The sequence below is a fragment of the Macaca nemestrina genome, chromosome 5 (genome assembly GCF_043159975.1).
Source record: "Macaca nemestrina isolate mMacNem1 chromosome 5, mMacNem.hap1, whole genome shotgun sequence".
NCBI lineage: Eukaryota > Metazoa > Chordata > Mammalia > Primates > Cercopithecidae > Macaca > Macaca nemestrina.
The window spans coordinates 180,944,284-180,968,033 of record NC_092129.1 but is presented as its reverse complement, the minus strand read 5'-3'; the positions used below and the strand labels follow the sequence as shown (position 1 = coordinate 180,968,033).

Here is a 23,750-nt window from a genome sequence, read left to right as displayed (position 1 = left end):
AGAAAAAGAGAAAAGGAAGGGGAAGAAGGGATGCTGCCATCTCTGCCACAAGAGTCATAAAAAAGCACACTAAACGCTCCAAGGAGGCAGCTCTGAGCCCCACGCCCGTGTTGGGAAGTAGAAAAAGCAGCTGCTGCCCCTTCCACGCAGCCCTTCTCCCCTCCGGGACGGATTGAGATGGCGCTACTCGGCCGCTTGAATAAATGTGCTTTGAAAGCAAGTGGAAGGTAAGCATCCATAGGAATCTTATCATGAAGTCACCTCAGACAGCACAGTCTTCAACGTCTAGCCAAGCCTTCAGCAACTGACCTGGCACCACCGACCTCTGTCATCTCTGTCCTCGTCTGCCCAGACACGGGCTCCACCTAACCCGAGCCCTCTGAGTGAGCCGTGGCGGTCGTCTGCGGAGCGAGGGCCCCGTGCAGCCTGCCCAGGGTCAGATCTTGATTTCATCACTTACGGGTGGTGTGACTTGGGCAAGGTACCTAGTGTGGAACGTGGAGGTGGCCTGACACATCCACCCTCTTGTCATCTCAGGATCTGAACAGATTGTTAAGGCACAGTGAGGCAGGTCAGGACAAAACCCGAGCTCTGTCATTGCTAAGGGTAGCGGGGAGCCCCACACGGGGCTAAGATGGGGACGCTCAGATCACACAGACTCAGCCGTGCATCCTGGCAACGCTGGGCAGGTTGGCTTCTCGAGGGTAAGGTGTGAGGCTGCCGGAGAGGACTGATGCTGAGGACGGAGGATGCCTGCACCCTGCACGTGGCTCCCCACAAGGAGAGAAGGTAGGAGCACATTTGCTGTCCTTCCTCTGGGGCTAGCCTGACCCTGAGAGGGATCATGGAGTTACTGTTCCCCAGTGCTCAGCCTCTTTCTGAGCTGTGAAGCAGGAGAATGGCTCCTCTCCCTTGTGAAGCTCAGATGCAGATGACATGCACATGAAGCGCTTCCTCCCATGCCTGGCAGTTGCTGTCCAGTGACTTTTTGCTTATCTTACTACCAGCTGAGCATTCTACATCCCAAAATCTGAAGCCTGAAATGCTCTAAAATTGAGGATCTTTTGAGCAGCCACATGATTCTCAAAGGAAATGCTCATTGGAGCATTTAGATTTGGGATTTTTGGATTTGGAAAGCTCAACCAGTAAGTATAATACAAATATCCCCAAATCCCAAAACATCCAATCCCCAAAACACTTCTGGTCCCAAGCATTCTGGATAAGGGATGCTCAGCCTGCAGAACTGAAGGCACAGTCTTGTATGTGGCACTCATCCTGGGTTTTTGCATTAGGTTGCTGACCACACAGCCATACTGGGAACCAGTGGGCCTTTTACTCCTGCTAGAAATGCTGGAAACCTCAGGAATTATGACACGGGAGTGCTGTCAGCACTTGGGCGTGTTATGTGATATGAAGGTTGCAGGACTGACATTGAGAGACTGATGCTCAGGAACACACCCACACATCTAAAGTAACTCAGCTGCACGGGCCACTGAGAACATCAGACTTGCTAGAAGATAAACCAAGGACAGCTTTAAAACAGAAAAGGAAATAAGAAATTTGGGAACATCAGGTTTTTCCCTGGCATAAATCCAAGGTTAGGATGTACTGACGGGGCAGCGAGCAGCCCCGCTGGACTCCTACATATACCTCCAGCCAGGCCCGAGACGCTCACCTACCCAGACGCGCTGCAACCACAGTCCTAACCCTTCCTTACTACAGGAGTCCTGGGTTCGTTCAGCCCATAAATATTCATGGCACGCCTGCTACGCGTCAGGCCTTCGGCTGGGCTGCTGCTGGGGGTGCAGAAGTGTCTGGCTCTACAGACAGAGGCCATGCCTTGCCTGGCCTTGCCGCTCTGCAGGGGTGGCAGGCATTAATAAGGAACCCTGCAATTACTCATCATAGCTGGGATGAGGGGAAGCGGGGAGAAGTGCTGAAGCTATAACAGTGAATAACCGGAGGGCGGACTTGGTCTCTGAGGAGCTGGCCAAGGCAAGAGGGCAGGGAGTGTGCACGGGCAGGGCCCTGTGGAGAGGAAGATGGTGGTGTGTCCTGGGAGCCAAATGAAGGCCAGGGTGTGAGGCGGCAGGAGGCAGAGACCAGAGAGGGCCTCGATAGTGACCTGGAGGACCTGAGGTCTACCCAAAACGCACTGGGAGGCACCGGGGAGGCTTGAAGCCGGTGGTGATGTGATCAGATCCTGTGTGACCTGGTGGCAGGGAGGATGGAACAAAGCTGGGAGCCCAGCCAGTCGGCCAGGGCACGAGAGGGTGACAGACACGAGGCTTGGAGCGGGTGTTGGCTGTGGGATTAGATGGGGTGATGGGAGGAAGATTCCATGCAGAAAACTGAGTCTGGGAGGAGGAAGCTGGAAGTGGGAGACGTAGCAGCTGAAAGGCACGCTGCCTTCCCCCAGCACTCAGCAGCCCCGCCATCGTGCTGCCATCAACACATCTGACGGCCGGGGGCGGCAGAGAGCAGAGGCCGCCGTGAAGGGCGGCAGGGCAGAGCGACCGCCGGAGGACCGCTCCCCATGGAGGTGAAGGCTCTGTCCTCTTTCTTAAGTCACATGTCACCAACTACCTCTCACCCAGCCTCCTGCCTGGGACTCTGGAACGGAAATAAGGACCAGCAAAACTCATGAGCAAAGAAATAAATTTTTAAAAAGGATCTAATACCACTTTCCAAATATAGGAGGGAAATGAATCAGTGTAATTAGGATTGAGAAAACAAGCTATTCCCAGACAATATTTTAACGTGAAAGAAGCGGAGTGTGATGGCTTAATTAGGGAAATGCCACAAACAAATTGTACTGTAAGCCTAAGAGCATTAACCTGCTAACGAGTGAGGTCTGGGGAAATCTGGGAAAGCCAACTGGACTGTCCAAAACCAGCAAGCACGGCCCCGCTGGAGAAATCTCGGCTAAGCACTCACTGCTCAGCGCAGGGAAGTTCGTATCTACCCGGAGCTCTCCCTCATGTTACAGCAGCATGGCAAAGCCACCCCTGCTGGACTTTGCAGGTCAAATCCTCGCTCAGCTTCTTAGCAGCTGTGTGACCTCTGGAAGCTACTTAGCCTCTCTGTGCTCTCGTTTCCTCATCGGCAAATGGGGCTAATTATAGTGCCTTTCTCATAGGCTGTCATGGAGAAATAACACACGTGAAGGGCTTGGGACTAAATATTAAATATGAGTTAATATTTGCAAATCACTTAGAAAAGTAGCTGACATGTAAGTGCCATGTGAGTGTCATCTTGTTTCTCGTCACTGTCCCTGGATTAAAAAGGGACCACAGCTGCACCAACACTCAGCACCCTTCATGTCAACCAGACCTGGCAAACAACCTTCTTTGGTCCAGCAAAGCAAAAGCTTCGGGCGTCCCTGGGTAGGCCCCGCCCCGCCCAGCACGTGGTCCAGTCTGGCTGTCCTGACTCTCAGGTCACTGCACAAGTCGAGGCAGAGGATGACATCCTGGCTGAGCTACGGCAGCACCAAGGAGCTTCTAGTGACCTAGCGTCCCCGATCTTCTGGATTGGGAGTCTAACGAGAGGCCTGTCCAGGCACCAAGGGCTTCTCTGATTTGGGGTTCCTGTGCATCCCTTCCCGTCGTAAATGGAGACCTGCAGGGCACATTCTCCCACCTCACTCAGGTTCCTGTACCTGCGCCCTGAGAGCGAAGCTTCCGCAGCCACTCTGACTGCAGTCCCTCCCTGCCACCCTCTATCCCGCCGCCCTGCTGTTTCATTCCTCCTGACATAGGCACGCGTAGCTCCCTGTCTGCGTGCCCCACCTGCCTGCAAGCTGCGTGAGAGCAAGGCTTTGCCTGTGTCTTCTCTGCTCTCGAACGGTGCCTGAAACACATCAGGTATTTAGTAAACACCTGTTGATTCAATGAATGAATCATCATCACAAGCATTTCTGGTCATGGGGGAAAATGAGCACATTCTCTCTTGGACAATGGCCTGGAGGTTATTTTCCCAGGGAATTTTATAACAACTGTCTATCCCAGGTCTTCAGTGAGGGCAGTGAGTCAGAGCGTGGAGCCCACCAGTGACCTTCAAACGGAGATCCGTATACCACTTGCGTCAGAATCTCTTCTAGTGCTTATTAGAAATGCAAGTTCTCAGGGCTTATCCCAAATCAAATAGGTCAGAATCTCTGGGTTCCAGGGAGAGGCCCAGGAATCTGGATTTTAACAACCTCCTGGTGAAACGTGGATCCTCAGGTTGAGAACCCCCACCTAGCCGTGGTAACGCTCCTGACACACAGGAGTTCTATGGATCTGAACGACTATCCAAAAACACTTCACCTTTCCTGTCTTCAGCTGCCCAACAAATAGGTCATGGCCAGGTAAAGACAGTGGTGGCTCTTTGAAGGTCATGCTTAGGAAAGGTGAGGTCATGGGGCCCATCTACACCCTGAGCCAGCGCTCTGGCAGTGTTTAGACCTGGCAGGCTATGGGCCAGACAGTCAGATATTCCCTTGAACAGTGTATACTGGGCTCATGGCTCGCTTCTGGATTTAGGCAGGAGAGGAGGAGATCCAGAGTGTGCTGTACTTGATCATGAAAGAAACCAATACCTAGAAAGTGGAGAGAATGTCAAGGCTGCTACATTGCCCTTGTGCAGGCCAAAAGGTCAGAGGAGAATTGCACAGCTGGTTAAAACAGCTGCTTGTGCAATAAAACCAGCCCAGGTGTCAGGGACCTGCCCCGTGGAGCCTCTGTGAGCCCTGCATGACCTCCTGCCCTGGCCAGCCCGTGGTGTACTCACCTGGCATCACACCCTTGATGTCGCCCTCAGGGTTCATGCGATTCTTCTGTGTGAAGTGGAGGATCAGCCTCTTTGCAGACTCAAACTGCTGGGTGGCCATGAGCCACCGGAGGGACTCGGGGAATATCCTTTAAAGACACAAAGGGCATCGGTGAATGTCTTCTGATTCTGCATGGCACCGGGAAGTGTGGCTTAGGTGTGGCCCGGGAGCTTCCCAGGCAGGTGGCGGTCAGTCTCCAGTTAGGCATCAGCCTCATCGGGGGAGATGAAACCCAGGGCACTGAAACATTCCCAATTTTCTTTCCCAAAGTGTAAAAATCGAGACCTTAAAATGCTTAACGAAAGTTAAAAAGCACATGTTGTCACCCACATACGGAAGCTGAAAAAAAGGTGATCTCAGAGAAGTAAAAAGTAGAACAGAGGATACTAGAGGCTGGGAAAGGTCAGGGGAAATGGGATAGGGGGAGGCTGGTTGAAGGTTACAAAATTATAGCTAGGTAGGAGGAACAAGTTCTAATGTTCTATGCCACTGCAGGATGACCATAGCTACTAATAATATACAGTTTCACATAGCTAGAAGGAAGATGTTAAATGTTCCCAACACGAAAAAGTGATATTTGCAATGATGGGCACGATAATTACCCCGATCTGATCATTTTACATTCTACGCATTGCACCATCACTGTGTACCCCATAAACATGTACAATTACTACGTGTCAATTACAAAAATAAAAAATAATTTGAACAATGTAACAGAGTAGCAGATATCAACAACATTCGTACCAGTTGTGTCAAGAAATCAGTGTACACCTTTCAAAGTAACGCACGGAGAAACAACTCATGGAAGGCTGATGCTTTGGTTGTATTTTGTCACAATAAATAGTAATAGAATGATTTTACGTTTAAAAAATTACTTCCAAATATGACTAACCTGCAGTTATTTTCAGTTGTGGAACATGAAGGCTCAGTCTCCCAGGGTTTTCCTTCAGAGCTATTCACATGTTACTGCTAACTGCATGTCACTTTGCCCTCAGACGATGCCACATCACAGTGGTTTTCAAGTTTTACCAAAGCAACAGAATCTGTTTTTTTTTTAAAGACGGAATCTTGTGAGGCACCCCAATACAAAAAAACCAGCGTTTTATTATCAATTAATTTTATAAATTTACATTTATGACAATATTTACAAGCTGCTCAAAGAGAACACCGTGACTGCACAGAGCAGGAGCTGGCATACCATCTCTGCAAAAGTCCAAGTCATCAATATTTTAGACTTTAAGGGTGAAATGGTCTCTCCTCATCTTGGCCTTGTGGCCTGAGAGTGGATGTATGGGAGTGGGTGTGGCTATGGGCTAATAATACTTTATTGCAAAACAGGCAGCTGACCCTTGACTGTTTGGGAGAGACAAAAAGTAGAAATCAAAGCTCAAGATGACAGTCCTAGCTTCTTGTAGCCCTCAGTGTTCTAGTTATCACTTCACTTTATTTTAGTTAAAATTGTGTCAGGAAAGTCACCACGGATGCTGGTAAGAAGTTATTGTGGCTGGGCGCGGTGGCTCAAGCCTGTAATCCCAGCACTTTGGGAGGCCAACATGGGCGGATCGCGAGGTCAGGAGATCGAGACCATCCTGGCTAACACGGTGAAACCCCGTCTCTACTAAAAAATACAAAAAAACTAGCCGGGCGAGGTGGCAGGCGCCTGTAGTCCCAGCTACTCAGGAGGCTGAGGCAGGAGAATGGTGTGAACCTGGGAGGCGGAGCTTGCAGTGAGCTGAGATCTGGCCACTGCATTCCAGCCTGGGCGACGGAGTGAGACTCCGTCTCAAAAAAAAAAAAAAAAAAAAAAAAAAAAAAAAAAGAAGTTATTGTAACTACCGAACACCTGCTTTGCAAACTCAAACTCAGGATAGTTCTTTTTGTTTTTTTTTTGAGATGAAGTCTTGCTGCACGCCAGGCTGGAGCGCAGTGGCGTGATCTCAGCTCACTGCAACCTCCGCCTCCCAGGTTCAAGCGATTCTCCTGCCTCATCCTCCCTAGTAGCTGGGATTACAGGCGCGCACCACCATGCTTGGCTAATTTTTGTATTTTTAGTACAGACGAGGTTTCACCATGTTGGTCAGGCTGGTCTCAAACTCCTGACCTCGTGATCCACCTGCCTCTGCCTCCCAAAATGCTGGGATTACAGGCGTGAGCCACCATGCCTGGCCTCAGGAGAGTTTTACAATGAATCTAACAGCTAGAAAAAGTATTAATGGTGCTTCCTTCACCCCGGCCCAAATTCATATATTGGAAACTAAACCCCAATGTGATAGTATTAAGAGATAGGGCCTTTAGGGGTGATTAAGTCATGAGAACGGGAGGCTGAAGAGAGGTGCCTTGCCCCTTCCCTCATGTGAGGACATATAGAAGGCTCCATCTATGAGCAACACACGCTTGCCAGACACAGAATCTGCTGGTGCCTTCATCCTGGACATCTCAGCCTCCAGAACTGTGGGCAATAAAGTTCTGTTGTTTATAAATCATCCAGGTTAAGGTATTTTGTTGAAGCAGCAGGAACAGACTGTGAGAAGTAGAAAATTTTTATTTCAAAGTCACATCATTACTGATATCTAATAACTACTGCCTCCTCCTTACCTATTTGAAAAAAGTCCAAATTTCTATTTGTTTGTGACTGCGTTTTACTTGATGAGGTGGTTCCCCCTGAATTCGGTGGTACCTTTGGGATGGTCTGATCTGAATGGTAACTCATTTGGGAGCTTCCTGAAGAGCTAAAAGCTGTCCTGCTGTGCAGGTGCGCGGAATGCAGGATGGCCGTGTGGAATGGACAGAAGGTCTCCAGTCATCTCACAAGAAGTCCCAAATGCATTTGCAGGCACTCATTTTTTTTTTTTTTAATACTCAAAGTTAATGTTTCTTTTACTGGCCTCTAGCTATAAAAATTAATTTTGAATAACATAATACAAGCAAATAGAAACCTCAGATACTTGACATTAATATTATATAGTATTCACATTTTGCTGTATTTTAAAAATCAGATCTTTTCTTTATAATAAAATAACCTAACACAAATGCCAACTCCCCGTAGTTTAAGTTCTGATCTATAGTATTTCCATCTTTCTGATGCATTCGGGTTTCGTATCTTTTTCTAATTTCTCGGGATAGACACAGAGGTCATTATTATTAATTTTTCTCATAAGCGTATTTAAGACTTCAAAATTCATCTAAGTATTATCATTTGCAATACATTGGTGATTTGATTCTAAATATTTTGTGATTTCTATGAGAATTTTTGCTTATCTAAGAAACAATATATGAATATATATAAATATGGTAATATGACAGCACAAGTGATTTTGCAGGCAGTCTCTGCAGTCTTGAAATATGGCCTACAACGTGGAAATTTGTGTCCTTTCAAGATAATTAAAATTTATATCAAATGCTTATGGAACTCCATGGCAGGAAATGGATTTTGAAAATCGAGACCATAAATGAAGAACAAGGCCCAGATGACACAACAGAGGAGGAGCTGTAGCCCCACCTTCCAACCCCTAGGGCCAGGACCCCCAAGGGCCACTGCCCAGGGCTGAGGGCACATATGGTGTGAATGAGCAGGGCAGAGCTTCCACAAGAGGACATAACTTTTTCATTGCCCCCGGCAATCTCAAGTCCTGTTCCTTGATTTATCCTCAAGTATTACCCACAGGGAGGGGAGAACTGTGGAGATGTGCTCACTACACACAATTTTGAAGCCAGGATAGGAGGTGACAGCTCAGGGAAGATCCAAAATGCGGCATATTTGAGTATGGAAATTTGAGTGGTGCCATTTTGCCTTCAAGATAAAGCCCTTGTAAAATGAGTTGGAAGAATTCCTTCTGTTTCATTTTTTGGGGGAATAGTTTGAAAAGAGTTGGTATTAAAATTTTAAAGTTTCAGGAGAATTCAGCAGTGAAGCCCTCTGGTCCCGGACTTTTCTTTTTTGGAAGACTTTTTATGACTGATTCAATCTCATTACTTGTTATTGGTCTGTTCAGCCTTTCTATTTCTTCTTGGCTCAATCACGGAGGTTGTATGTGTCAGGAATTTATCCATTTCCTTTAGGTTTTTGAATTTATTGGCATATAGGTATTCATAGTAGTCTCTGATGATTCTTTGTATTTCTGTGGTGTCTGTTGTGATGACTTTTTTGTTTCTGATGTTATTTATTTGGGTCTTCTCTGTCTTTTTCTTAATCTACCTAATGGTTTATGCATTTTTAAAATCTTTTCAAGAAAACCAACTTTTTGTTTCATTGATCTTCTCTGTGGTTTTGTTAGTCTCAAGTTCATGTATGACTGCTCTGATCTTTATTATTTCTTTCCTTCTACTACTTTTGAGTTTGGCTTGTTTTTGCTTTCTAGTACCTTGAAATACATTATTGGGTTGTTTATATGAAATCTCTCTAGTTTTTTGATGTAGGCATTTGTTGCCATAAACTTGCCTGTTAATACTGCTTTTGCTGTGTCCCATAGGTTTTAATATATTGTGTTTCTATTTTCATTTGTATCAATAAATTTTTTAGTTTCCTTCTTAATTTCTTCCTTTGCCCATTGGTTGTTCATGAGTATGTTGTCCAATTTCCATGTATTTGTACAGTTTTGAATGTTCCTCTTGTTATCCGATTTCTAGTTTTAGTCCATTATGGTCACATAGGTGATACTTGGCATGATTTTGATTTTTAAAAAGTTTTTGAGACTTGTTTTGTGTTCTACCGTACAGCTGATCCTGGAGAAACTAAAACCTTCTGCACAGCAAAGGAAACAATCAACAGACTGAAAACACAATCTACAGAATGAGAGGAAATCTTGCAAACTATTCATCTGACAGGGGATTAACATCTAGAACATATGACGAACTCATACACCTCAACAGCAAAAAAAGAAACAACCTGATTTTAAAAATGGACAACAATCTGAATAGACATTTCTCAGAAGAAGACACAAATGGCCAACAAACATATATTTAAAAAAGCTCAACATCACTAATCATCAGGGGAATGCAAATCAAAACCACAATGAGGTATGGACTCACCCCAGTTAGGATGGCTATTATCAAAAAGACAAAAAAAAAAAAATGCTGACAATGATGTGGAGAAAGGGAACTCTTATATGATGCTGGTGGGAATGTAAACTAGTACAGCCACTGTGGAGAACGGTACAGAGGTTCCTCGAAAAACTACAAACAACCACCTCATGATCCAGGAATCCCACTACAGGCATTTATCCAAAGGAACGGAAATCAGTCAAAGAGACATCTGCACCCTGAGTTTATTGCAGCATTATTTGCAGTAGGTAAGATATGGAATCAACCTAGGTGTCTAACACAGATGACTGGAAAAAGAAAATGTGGTATATATACACAATGGAATACTATTCAGCTGTAAAAAAAAAGAATGAAATCCTGTCATTTGTGGCATCATGGATAGAACTAAAAGACATTATGTTAAGTGAAATAAGCCAGATACAGAAAATTCCATGCTACATGTTCTCACTCATGTGGAAGCTCAAAAAAAGATGATCCCATGGAAGTGAAAAGTAGAACAGAGTATCCTAGGAAGAGTAGGGGGAAGAGGAATAGGGAGAGATTGATTAAAGGATACAAAATTACAAGAGATAGGAGGAATATGTTCTAGTGTTCTGTACCACTGTAGGATGACTGTAGTTAATAATATATCATATAGTTTCAAATATCGAATGTTCCCAACACAAAGAAATGATAAACGTTTGAGAGAATGGACATGCTGCATGCTGTGATGTGACCACTATACATTCAACGTAGTGCAATATCACTATGTACCCTGTAAATATGTACAATTCTGATGTGTCAGTTGAACAGATGCTGTTACAAAGATAAAGCCCTGCATTACGCATACCAGGCAGACATTGACGCCACTGGAATCCCATCAGTCCAGGCACTGAATCCCAGAGAGGATTCAATTCTGCTTGTTCCCCTTTCTTATCTGGGCCCACACAGCCCTTGCCCTTCAGGAGAAAAGTCTCTCCTTGTCTCAGACTTCAAAGCCACATGGGCAGACCAGAGCCTGAGGCAGGAGGGCGTGTGTGCAGCCCAGCGGTGCAAGGGCAGACAGGCCTCTGAGACTCTGCCTGCTCCTCAGTGGCCACTCCCTCGTCTTTGTCATCCTCCAACTGGGTCTAAAGACAACACACTTTGGATACCTAAAAACTGACAACAACAAACAAATGTCTTTATGAGAAGTGATGATGAGCAAGTCCCCTTTCTAAAGAGTCTCTGAGAATTGCAAAGCTCATAGAAAAGATTTCAAGGATATTACTGTTTACAAAGGTGTGGTGTGACCTTAGGATTTAAGAAGTGGGTATGGGCCTCTTTGGGAGCCCAAGCTTTCAATGGGTCTCCAAATTGTTTTTATTCTTATATGTACTGAGCATTGTCACTACAAATCCATTTCAGATGGATTGAGCACGTTGGATGGAAGCCTGCATGGTATGGGTTATAGTGGGGGCCAGTCCTAGGCAGTTGGTCCAGGGGCTGGTCACGGGAGGCTCTGGAGAGGCCGGGCTCTGCTTGGGCCGTCTTGGAAGATGAGCAGCTGCGGGGCAGGCCCTGCATCCCCTCGTACTGCTGGAGGTGTGTGGGGCAGGACCTAGAGGTAAGGCCCTGGGGGTGTGGGATGGTGTGTTTGTTGTGTTCAGAGAGCTGCAAGCTGATACACCCGAATGCTGGGAATAAGGTGAGAAGACACAAGGAGGAGAGGGATGCAGGGCCCAGGTAGTGGAAGATCCTAAGTGTTATGGGCTCTGAAGAGCAGCAGCCACGGGACTGGAGTGGACTGAAGTAAAAGACACAGCGCTCCCCAGGAGACTGGGGCGCGAGGCAAGGGACAGGCTCCCCTTAGCTACACGACTGTCTCCACTGGGAGGCAGCACTGCTCACCACCTTCCCCCGGATGGGATTTACGACTAACAGGCACTGTTCCACCAGTTTCCCCTGTGTCTGATGCTTGCAAGTCCATTATATAGTGGCACTATAATTACCCCCATTTTACAGATGGCAAAATTCAGGCCAAGAGAGTTCAAGTACATTGCCCAGGATTACACAGCTATTCAATGGCAGAGCTGGGATGTGAACCCAGGCAGTCTGATGAGATAGCCCACACCCTTAATCTCTGTGGACAAAGCACAGCAGCAAACCTGTATTGCTTGGATGGCGCTCCGGTGACCGAAGTTGGGAAGTACCGGTCCAGAGACGCGTCCTCAGGCATTCTGGAATGCCACAAGCCCAAAGGGTATGTGTAGGGAATACTTAAGTTTTATGAGGCACTCCATGAATTTAAATTTGCTGCAAAATCATTAAGAATTCATTGGCCTGTCAGCCTCTGGGCTTTTGGAATAATGTGCAGCGTGGCCATATTATGGGAACTTAATGAAATCTCTGCTGACAAGTACATAATGTAATAACGCCATGCAAATAAAAAAGCCAGCCAAGGGCTCAGGACCTGGGAGGAACAGAACTGAGCCTCAGAGAAATGGATCACTTTCAACAAAAAATCAGGAAGCACGGTGGGTAGCCGGAGCCACATCTGCCTGGTGCATCCTCACGTGTAGATGGCCAAAAAGCGACCTTGAGGATGACTTCTGCAACCATAAAACACAACCAGGCATTAAAACCACAGCAGCTTCCCTGGGAGAAAGCCTTGAAGTTGGCTCTCAGAGTGGCTGTGACCAGGATGGCAGTGTAAGAGGAGAGGTGCAAGGTGGAGGAGTTCCACTATCTTAAGTCTGTTTGTGTTGCTATCAAGGAACACTGGAGGCTCTGGAGGCTGTGTAATTTAGAAAGAAAAGAGGTTTATTTGGCTCACGGTTCTGCAGGCTGTACAGGAAGCATGACACCAACATCTGCCCTGCTTCTGGTGAGGCCTCAGGAAGCTTTTACTCATGGTGGAGGGCAAGGGGAGCTGGCATGTCACAGGGTGAGAAAGGGGGCAAGAGAGGGGGGAGGTGATAGGCTCTTTCAAACAGCCACCCCTTGAATGGCCTAATAGAGAGAGCTCACTCACTACCGTGGGGAGGGCACCAAGCCCAAGGGATCCACCCCCGTGACCCAAATACCTCCCACCAGGCCCCACCTCCAACACTGGGGGTCAGATTTCAACATGTGATTTGGAAGGGACTCATGAACAAACTGTATCACCCAGGTAAGGGAAAAAGGATTTGGTTCATGCAGCAAAGGCCTTGCTTGAAACCACAGGTGTGGAACAGGAAGTTTCTAAAGCTGTAAGTATTTAAGTCTTTACTCTGTGGTGGTACTATCATTATCCCCATTTTATAGATGGGAAAACTCAGGCAAAGAATGTTCAAATACATTGCCCAGGATTACACAGCAATTCAATGGCAGAGCTGGGATTTAAACCCAGACAGCCTGACTGGAGAGACTGTCAGGCTGGGAAGACCTAGAGGAGCCCAGTCTTCACACCTAACAAGTGATCGCTCTAAGCTGGCTGGCTCACTGATCCCCAGCGCTTCTGTGGGAAGGACGTGGGCAGAACTAAAAGTCTCCACTCACCCTCCAAGCCCTAAACCCCATGTGGGGAGTGAGAAGCAGAGAAGTACAGAGAGTGGAGAGTATTTTCCTCTTTGCTTCTGAAGAGCCGTTCAGGACAAGGATGCTGACTAGAGCAGAACGTTCAAGCGGAGGTCACCTAGGACCAGGAAGGAGCGGGCAGGGGCGCTGCTGGGTTGTGTGTGTGTGTGGCCCCCCAGGGTAGAGAGAGGCAGATAGCTGCCTCCCCACTAAGCAGGCGTCAGCGCCCCAGCGCGGTGTGGATACAGCAATGGAGGGGCACAAGGATTCCTCCTCTAGGGGAAGTAGGAGGCTTGCTAACTTGGAGGATCTCACAGCGAATGTTCACTGACAGGCCATGAACCTGCTGAGCAGACGGCATACAGCAGTGCTGTGCCATGCACAGACGGCATACAGCAGCGCCATGCCATGCACAGGTGGCACTTGGTTACTGATGAGCTGAGGGTAGGCACAAAGCCCGCATTCTCAGCGGCACGCCCAGGCAGGTGTCCTCACTGGCTCCAGGTCTCAGTCATCTTGATGCTCGGACCTCCCGCATTCCAGCAGAACTCAGGGATGGTGGAGACGGCTCTTTCCTCCTGACGACACACCTAGTGGAGCTCTTGTCTAAAAGTCAGTGACAGATTGGACCCCAGCCCTTTCCAGAAACCCCTTCAGGATGGTTAGAAGGTTCACAATCTTCATTAATGATTCTGGAACCCCCAAAGCATTCTGGCCATAATACCTGAACTGGCCTGAACTCAATGCAGGCAGAACACAACTGGGATACCAGTGCCTTTAGCCTTCACTTGTCCCTCCTCACAGAGCCCTGCAGATGTTCCACTGCAGGATAGTTATATGCTGGATGACAGACTGAGGCCCAGGCCCTGCTGGCATCCAACATGGACGTATCTTGGATCAGCGAGAGCTGCGCAGGAACCACACCACGGTGCATGCTGAGCACACCTGCTGAGACAGCCCCCTTCGCGACACTGTCCACAGCAGCTGGAAGCGGTGACCGTCTGTGAGTTACAATGGAGGATGTCAGGGTTGAGTCTGGCTATGGAATTAATTAAGCAAATCACAGATAAACCCATTCTCTACTTAAAAACTAAAATATTACAGATTCCATCAATGGATGAATGGATAACAAAATGTGGTCCACCTGTGCAATGGAGTATGATTTGGCCTTAAACAGAAGGGATCTGACACCTGCTATGGCCTGGGTGAACCTGGAGGACACCGTGCTCTGTGCAATAAGCCAGTTGCACAGAGAGGAACACCTTGACGTTCCACTCACATGAGGCACTGGAGGAGTCAAATTCATGGAAAGTAGAGTAGAGGCTGCCAGGACCTGGGATAGGGGAAGGGGGAGCTAGTGGTTAATGGGCAACCAGTTTCTGTTTGGGAACGAGAAAAAGTTCTAGAAATGGATAGTGGAGATGGTTGCACAACATTGTGAATGTGGTCACTGAGTTGTGGATGTGGTCACTGAGTTGTACACTTAAAAATGGTTTCAGTGGAAAAATTTATGCTATGTGTATTTTACCACAATTAAAGAAAATATTAGAAGACAAAAGCCCCCCCATACCGCTCACCCCAATCCCAGTGCCCCTGCACTCACCCTCCCATCCTCCAGGGCTAAGCCCTCCCTGGCTGGGCACGTGTCCTTCCCAATCGTATTCAGGGCACTGACACGTGCCTGCATCTCCAGGTACCTCCTCCGCTATGACACGCTGACCCCACATCTCAGTGAAAAATGCCGGTCTCACTCCAAACATTCCCTTCCTTTTAGACTGGCACACATTTGCCCACCTGGTGCTCAGAGACAGTTCCCCAGGTGTGCACAGTGGCTCGTCTCCTGAGGTCTTGAATAAAAGCACATTAATTCCTACTTGTGAGGAGAAGGTGCTAACTCAAGGCCGATCGAACCTCACAAAAACGTGAACCATGCCATTCTCCAAAATGTGCTTGGGACATAAAACCTAACGAAAAACCACAGCATGGGCTGGGTGCAGTGGCTCACACCTGCAATTCCAGTACTTTGGGAGGCCAAGGCGGGCAGATCATGAGGTCAGGAGTTCGAGACCAGCCTGATCAACATGGTGAAACCATGTCTCTACTAAAAATACAAAAATTAGCTGGGCGTGGTGGCGCGTGCCTGTGATCCCAGCTACTTGGGAGGCTGAGGCAGGAGAATCGCTTGAACCAGGGAGGCAGAGGTTGCAGTGAGCCAAGATCATGCCACTGCACTCCAGCCTGGGCGAGAGAGCGAGACTCTGTCTTAAAAAACAAACAAACAAACAAAAAATCCCGAAAAAAACCCCCAAAAAACCAAAACCAAACCAAAACAAACAAAAAACCCCCCAAAAACCAAAAAACAAACAACCCCCCCCAAAAAACCCCAAAAAACCAAAACCAAACCAAACCAACCAAACAGAAAAACCCCAAAAAACCAAAAAACAAACAAAACAAAAAACAAAACAACAAAACCCACAGTGTGGATCGGCAGGTCCCTTATCCCATGGCTTCAATTAATCTAAAAAGAGCCAAGGGCTGGGCACTTTGGGAGGCCAAGGCGGGCAGATCACCTGAGGCCAGGAGTTCGAGACCAGCCTGTCCAACATGGCAAAACCCTATCTCTACTAAAAATACAAACACTAGCCAGGCATGGTGGCGGCCGCCTGTAATCCCAGCTACTCAGGAGGATGACAGGAGAATTGCTTGAACCCGGGAGGCAGAGGTTGCAGTGGACCAAGGTCGTGCCACTGCACTCCAGCCTGGGCAACAGAGTGAGACCCTGTCTCAAAATGAAAATAAAAACAAACATGAAAAGAGCCAGGAATCCGAAATTAGGTAAAAGGGGTCTCTGATTGAATGCAGAGGTAACTCAGTCCACTCACTGAAAACACAGACTTGCCTTGCAGAGGCGCGTCCAGGGTCTTCACTCAGACAACTGAATCCTAGCTGAGAAAGCCTCAGGCCACTCGCGCTGGGCAGAGGCCTCAGAGCGGGGTGGCACCTGACCGTAATAAGGACTGCGGGCTGACAGGCAGGTGGCAGGAGGCAGCGGGCCGGCGGCACACAGGCGTTCCAGCCTCCTTGGGGGCACAGGAGCTTCCACACAGATGCTTCTGAAGGATTCCACCACAGTCACACATTAGTACCTGCTGCCACAGGGATGGCTCTCCAATCGCTCAGCAGGGACAGGCAACGTTACAAAACGGAACTACAGTCAGAAGCGGTCTCCGGGTTGCACTTGACCCAGCCCCTCACTGCATGGCAGGTGACCTGGGCCTGGCCATGCTAATGCCCTGCCCGGGGCTTCATGAATGGCAGAGGCAGGCCTGGAACCTGGGGCTTAAGGCCCCTAGGCCAGTGGAGTTTTCGTACGTCACACCATGATTGCGGTATTGCTTCTACAGCAGGAAAAATGTATTCTACAAAGAGTCCCACCCAAATTAGCTATGCAGAAATGCTGGTTCTTAGAGATTTATATGGAAAATGTATTTCTGTGGAACTTTTCCCCAGTGGTATCATGTACACGATGTTACTGTATCAAGGCAGGAAAATTTCTCCATGTTTTCTTAATACCACCACATCGGCACTCCCCAAAGCTGAGTGTCGGCACGCAGTTCAAGTGGCACTGCCCTGTCTCTCCTCTGGCACCCGATGCACCACAGGGTAACTGATGATTTAACAGCGGCGTGTTGCTTGTGGTCCACATTCCCATCTCTGTCCTCTTTTCCGGAGTGGAGATGTGGCTAAGTCTCAAGCCCGTCTGATTTACATTTCATGGATCTGTTTTACATCTTAGTCCCTGTAACCTGAGTAATTGCTCAGTAGAATCTGTAATTAAAACTCAATACTGTGAAACCCTGTAAGGTTGATCATTTTTCCTTGACATCTAAAAATAAAATAAATTATTCCTCTATCCAGTTGGAGACTCTGACATAGACAAGTATACTATGTTGGCTGCCTTCTTGCCAGTTCACTTAACACCCGCTCTGATGAAATGCCAGCTTGGCAATTATATGAGACGCACGTCTACCCTCTTTAACGTGCTGTACTAGCACATTTACTCACAAAGAAAATACAGGAAGGAAATAAGATGAACTGCCCATGCTTATTAAATTAATTTTACTCTCAAGTCATTCATTTGTTTTTCGAAATATTTAATTGTAGGGCGATACCTGTGCAGACAGGCGTGCCTTCCTGTCTGTGGTTCCATATGACGCCATTCATGGGCTAAACATGCACCGAGCACCATCCACCTGCTGTGGACCGGCTGGCCTGGAGATGAAACACACACAGTGTCTGGGCCCCAAGGAGCTCACTGTCTAGTTCGGGAAAAATGTGTAAATTAATAAATGCCTAATAAAGGAGGAACTTCTATCAAATAGGCTTTCCCATCACAGAGTGGGGGACACAGAGCAGGGACTGGGGGGAGGGAGGAGAATCTCAAAAGGCATCGTGGAGATAAGGTTTCCCTGAATGTGATGTGAGAAGGGCTGTAGGCTGCAGCGAGGGTGCTTCTGATCTGAAGGGGTGATTCTAGCCACTGATGCTTTGGAGTGTTGCCAAGTATCAGAGTATTATGAGATTCTGAAGAGGTTCTAAAAAAAAATAATAAATTAAAGGCTAAAGTTGAATTAAGTACCAGTTTGGGGAGTATCTTTAGCTTCTTTTGCAAAAAATATAAGCTTCAAAACTTTCGCAAAACATATAAGCTTGGATTCTGTACATAATCTTCCACTTGGATTTTTTAGATGTTAGTTCTGTTTGGTATTAAAACAATAAGGTGGCTTTCATTAAACTTCAGAATTTAGAGAGAAGGGATGAGTATCATGAAATCGAACAAAGACTGGCTCTGAGGATAGTTAGAACCAAGGTTTTCCTAAGGCAAATGAATTCCTTGAAAATCTCTTGGGAGAAAAAGTGCATTCATAATTTAAATGACTATGCTGCTAATTCATCTGTTACAAAAGCTCACAACCTTGTGTCTCGTCTTTTGAAGTGATATACACTGAGGCTCCAAAATTCTGCTCTAGAAAAATTATGGTGGAAATCTCTTGGGAGCCCTGGGTTTGTGTGCCAATTTTGTAGCCCTGGGCAAGTCACCTTATTCCTTTGGGCCTCAGTTTCCCCACACCTGTAGACCGGGGTGTGGAACAGCATCAAGGTCTTGCCTGGCTTCAACACTCTCCATCTAGATTAAGGGCTAACGCTCACTGTCGCCTCCTTCTGGAAGGTGAAGAAGATGCTGCTCCTGACAACACACTGAATAAATGCGCTTATGCTGCTTCAGGTTTTTGCCAGACCAAATGAAGTCAGTGCCTAAAACGCCTTTGGAGTCAGATTTTTCATGATTAACCAACTCTGAATGGATAACAATTGGCATACATTTAAAACATCCCTCAGTTCATATTAGAGGCAGATGAATACTTGGAGTCCAGTTACAGATTCATCTACAATCTATAACCTCCCATGTAGCTGGGTTAACCTTCTCCCTCTGTCTGCACCTTTCACTTGTTTATCCATAGAAGCAATTATCAGGCTACAGAAAATATAAGGCACACAGAGCCTTCAAAACAGAATGTGGTAGGGGGATTACTTTGGCATTTTTGCAAATGATTTTTAAAAAGTCTGATGTTGTACAACAATGTGAGGAGGTAAGTGGGCAGAGGATTAAGGGGACTCGGTTGCTTCTGCTCCTAAGAATTTTATCGACACCTCTATGTTAGCGGCTTCACCTCCCAATGAAGCGAGTCACAACACCTTAGCCAGTTCTGATGGCTGAGTGAGGCTGTCCGGATGACACTCAGGACTGCCACTCTTTACTACTGGCCGTGTGGTCTGCCAGAGTCCCCCGGGTCAAGCAGATGGGCGGCTGGGTCCCCTTGCCTTCATTCCAGCCACCATGTGGACGTTTGCTAGACTCCAGCATGGCAACACCCTAGCAACGGACCCTGGACACCTGTCACCAGAGGCCCACCCACTTGGTCTCTGTCAGTTGCCAACAGCCCAGCCCCACCACCCCACAAAGTGCACGCATGTGCATCTCAAACTGGCCTGGAGCAACCCCAGCTTCCCGGTGGGAGCAGGGTGGTGAGATGTACTCTTGGGGCACATCCTAGCATGGGGGACAGGAAGGACGAAGGCTGGCACTGGGGATAGGACGAAGGCTGGCACTGGGGATAGCCACACTGGCCTCCACAGCAGCAGCTCAGTGCTCACTTCCCCCTCTGCAGGAGTCTCTCCGCTTCTACTCGCGGGCATTTGTGTTGACGCAGGGGTTCCTACTGTCTTACACAATCTCTGTGGAGTGTTGCCTGAGGGCTCCCTAAAATTCCATGCCATCAGCAAATCCCAAAATACCCACTTACAGAAAGCATTTCAATCTCACTTTTAATTGCTCCATTTTTATGATTGAAATATAGGTTACCATTTTATTTCCACATCTGCCTTTTGTCAGTATTAACCAATCTTTCTCCCATTTAGATAGTTTGTAGGCAAAACAGATTTGACCAAGAATTTTTTTTAAATGTTTCCTATCGATCTCTCAAACTGATTACTGGATAACTTGTAAAAATAATTATTGCCTATTGATTCAAGCTCCTGGAGACTGCGTGGTTTTTGTGACTTACCGCTTCCAGTTTCCTTTGAAGAAAGCATTTTCCTGTGTGCTTAACTGTTGCTGTAACTGAATTCAGTTTCCCTCCTCTCATGCAGGGAACCCACAGCACTTATTTTATCTGTAATACAGTCTCTTTGTTTAAAGCTGAATTTTGCCCCCCTTTTGAAATAAAACTGTTTTTAGTAGAAGTTGTTGTGCCTGTCAAGTGTGTTTGGGCAAGAAAAAAAGGCTGACACCTGCTGGATTATGTCTGTATAAAAATTCTTGGCCGGGCGCGGTGGCTCACGCCTGTAATCCCAGCATTTTGGGAGGCCAACGTGGGCGGATCACCTGAGGCTGGGAGTTCGAGACCAGCCTGACAAACATGGAGAAACCCTGTCTCTGCTGAAAAACCCGGTCTCCACAAAATTAGCCGGGCGTGGTGCTGCACGCCGGTAATCCCAGCTACGGGGGAGGCTGAGGCAGGAGAATTGCTTGAACCCAGGAGGCGGAGGTTGCCGTGAGCCGAGATTGTGCCATTGCACTCCAGCCTGGGTGACAAGAGCAGAACTCTGTCTCAAAAAAAAAATTCTTAAATGGTCTTTTAAAAGTCATTTCCATGATAACAAGAAGCAAAACTAATTGATCAGCTTAACCCATTTTTATGGAGCCCCTATTAGGGCAGGTACTGATACCCCAATAATTTTAAGAAATGTTTTTGTCAATGTTAAACAATGTGCTTAAATAAGAAAGAGGGCACTGAGGATTCCTCCCAGGACAGAAGTGTAGCTCTGCCAAGTAAACGCTGCTCTCAGCAGCCCAGGGCCCTCCGCTTGCCGGCGTTCCGGGTCCCTGGGCCACAGCACCTCGGCTCGGCATGTGTGACTGGGCGGAGCAGCAGGTGGTGGTCCCTGTGGCTCTGGAGTCCATCTGCTGGAATTCAGACCCCAGCCCCACTTACTAGCCATGGGGCCTCAGCAACACCGCATCTCTCTGTGCCTCAGTTTCCTCATCTGCACTGGAGGCCGTCCTGGTCTCTACCTCAGAGGGTCTGCAGGAAGATTTAAGGAGCTAAGTTATGTAAAGTGCTTAGCAGAGTCTAAGAAACAAACCTCAAGAGATATTAAAAATCAGTATTATTCTGACCAATATATTTTTAATGATATATAAAAGAGCCAAAAAATTAGGACTATTTACATATTGGAATTGTGTGTGTGTTTTTTTTAAATAAGGCATTTATTTAACCTGAGGTCATTTAAATGTTTTATAATAGCTTTCTTCATGAAATTAACAAAATTAAAACTCCGTGTAGCATGTCCATTTTGTTCCTAAGGGTTTCTGCATGGCCACCCTCTGGAGTGTCTTCTCCCAGCCAGTGTCCTTTACCGCAGCACACTCACGGCCTCTGCGCTACGGTTTACCTCTTCATTTGGGGGATCGGTTCTGTTCCTTACTCTCCAGTGTTATGCAGTGCAGCGTGATCCTTCTCTAATTCCCTCATTATTTCCCAGACTGCTTATTAGCTTCTTATTGCTTTCCCAGATGCTTTTGATGATCACGCTGATTGCCAGCAGCTCTTTCCTCTAATTCACCAGCTTCACACATTCGGCCCTTTGCGTTTCTATCTCCACGCATTTCATGCAAAACACACACGTTAGGTGGGCTCGAGGTGAGAATATTTTTCTACTAGGTGTGGACCTGATTAGAAGTCTTGGGGGAAAGAGCAAGAAAACTGCACACACTCGCTTCCCGCGGGGTTGGAGGGATGGATTTGGATGTGGAAAGCACTTTGCCAGCAAGATGCCCTGTCTGTGCCTGCGGGGAGGTCGGGGCAGCGGGCTGGGGAAACCTTCCCTGCTCGTGAACCTGGAACACTGCCGTGACTGAAGACTCCTCAACGGGCCTGCACGCGTGCGGGTCCCCACAGTGCAGGGGAAATGCATAGAGCCAGTACCAAGCTTGTTTTACTTTCTTTCATCACTTCCAGGAATACTGATGACTTCTGCTGTCCAAGATGGTCAAGATATCTGCTCCCTTCATGGAATCGGACAGGACCATCAGATCTCACAGGCCCTTCGAGGATGGCATCTGTTTCATTTCACTACACAATCTCGAATCCTCTTTTATGTATGAAAAGTGTGTGTTCCACCGGGCACGGTGGCTCACTCCTGTAATCCCAGCACTTTGGGAGGCTGAGACGGGCGGATCACGAGGTCAGGAGATCGAGACCATCCTGGCTAACACGGTGAAACCCCGTCTCTACTAAAAATACAAAAAATCAGCTGGGTGTGGCGGCGGCGCCTGTAGTCCCAGCTACTCGGGAGGCTGAGGCAGGAGAATGGCGGGAACCCGGGAGGCGGAGCTTGCAGTGAGCCAAGATGGCGCCACCGCACGCCAGCCTGGGCGACAGAGCGAGACTCCATTTCAAAAAAAAAAAAAAAGAAAAAGAAAAAAGAAAAGTGTGTTCCACGCAGTTGACTCACAGGATCTTCTTCTTCTTTTTTTTTTTGAGACGGAGTCTCGCTCTGTCGCCCAGGCTGGGGTGCAGTGGCCGGATCTCAGCTCACTGCAAGCTCCGCCTCCCGGGTTCCCGCCATTCTCCTGCCTCAGCCTCCCGAGTAGCTGGGACTACAGGCGCCGCCACCTCGCCCGGCAATTTTTTTGTATTTTTAGTAGACACGGGGTTTCACCGTGTTCGCCAGGATGGTCTTGATCTCCTGACCTCCTGATTCGCCCACCTCGGCCTCCCAAAGTGCTGGGATTACAGGCATGAGCCACCGCGCCCGGCACCTGGGATCTTCTTTTGCAACTTCTTATCATCCTTTTTCAAAATATGTTAAGTCTTCTGTGTGCTTCCCAAACAGCAGGGCTCAGTGGCATCTCCGGAGCCCTTCTCAAAACACAGGCTGCCAGGCCCACTGCAGGCGTTTTTATTCAGCAGGCCTGGGGCTGGCGCTGGGCCTGAGATCTGTGTTTTTAGCAAGTTCCCAAGTGATGCTGATGCTGCTGGCCCAGGGACTGCACTTCGAGAACCACTGACATTTGAAAATCAGTTTTGAATGCTTTTCCCACATTTGTGAGTGATTTGGTGAAGCTTTTTTCATTTCTTGGTTTCCCCACCTACAAATAGGAATAAATCTACCAATCTCTGGTTCCTTGGATCCAGGAGGAGCTAAGGAATCCGTGAGTACTATGGTTAATATATTTTCACATGTAAGAAGCGTGCAACTGATCTGAAGAAAAGCATATTTCTAAAATGTGAAGACACAATCAGCAAACATCACAGTGCATGTGTCTGCCACGAGGGAGGTGTAAGACATCCAAGTGCAATGTTTTCTTTCTTTGCCCCTCTGTTCCATGAGGGCAGGACTGTCTGTCTTGCTTACAATGACACCTCCATCCCTGGAGAACACTGTTTTAAGCACTCACATGTTGGGCTGAGAGCCCTCACTGGGGAGCTTGTTGAATTAGCATCAACATTCTGCACCTGCTCTTAAGAGCAGACGAGCACATTGTTTTTTAAGAGATAGGCTCTTGTTCTGTCACCTAGGCTGCCTTGAAGTGTTGCAATCATAGTTCACTGCAGCCTTGAACTCCTGGGCTCAAGTGATCCTCTCACCTCAGCCTCCTGAGTAGCTGGGATATAGCTGCGTGCTCCCATGTGTGGCTAATGTTTTAAATTTTTGGTAGAGATGGGGTCTCACTTTGTTGCCCAGGCTGGTCTCGAATTGCTGTGCTCAAGTGATCTTGCTGCCTCAGCCTCCCAAAGTGTTGGGTACAGCCACG

The 23,750-nt window shown here is 47.5% G+C and overlaps 1 protein-coding gene across 3 annotated transcripts in view; it reads right to left on the bottom strand.

The window, feature by feature from the left end:
- LOC105487323 (solute carrier family 22 member 23) overlaps positions 1 to 23,750 on the bottom strand; it is a 189,751-nt gene that overhangs the window by 23,456 nt on the left and 142,545 nt on the right. For all 3 annotated transcript variants that reach the window (XM_071097704.1, XM_011750775.3, XM_071097705.1), the window contains exon 5: positions 4,774 to 4,901. In XM_071097704.1, the coding sequence (XP_070953805.1) occupies positions 4,774 to 4,901 (128 nt within the window). The remainder of the gene's footprint in view (positions 1 to 4,773; positions 4,902 to 23,750) is intronic.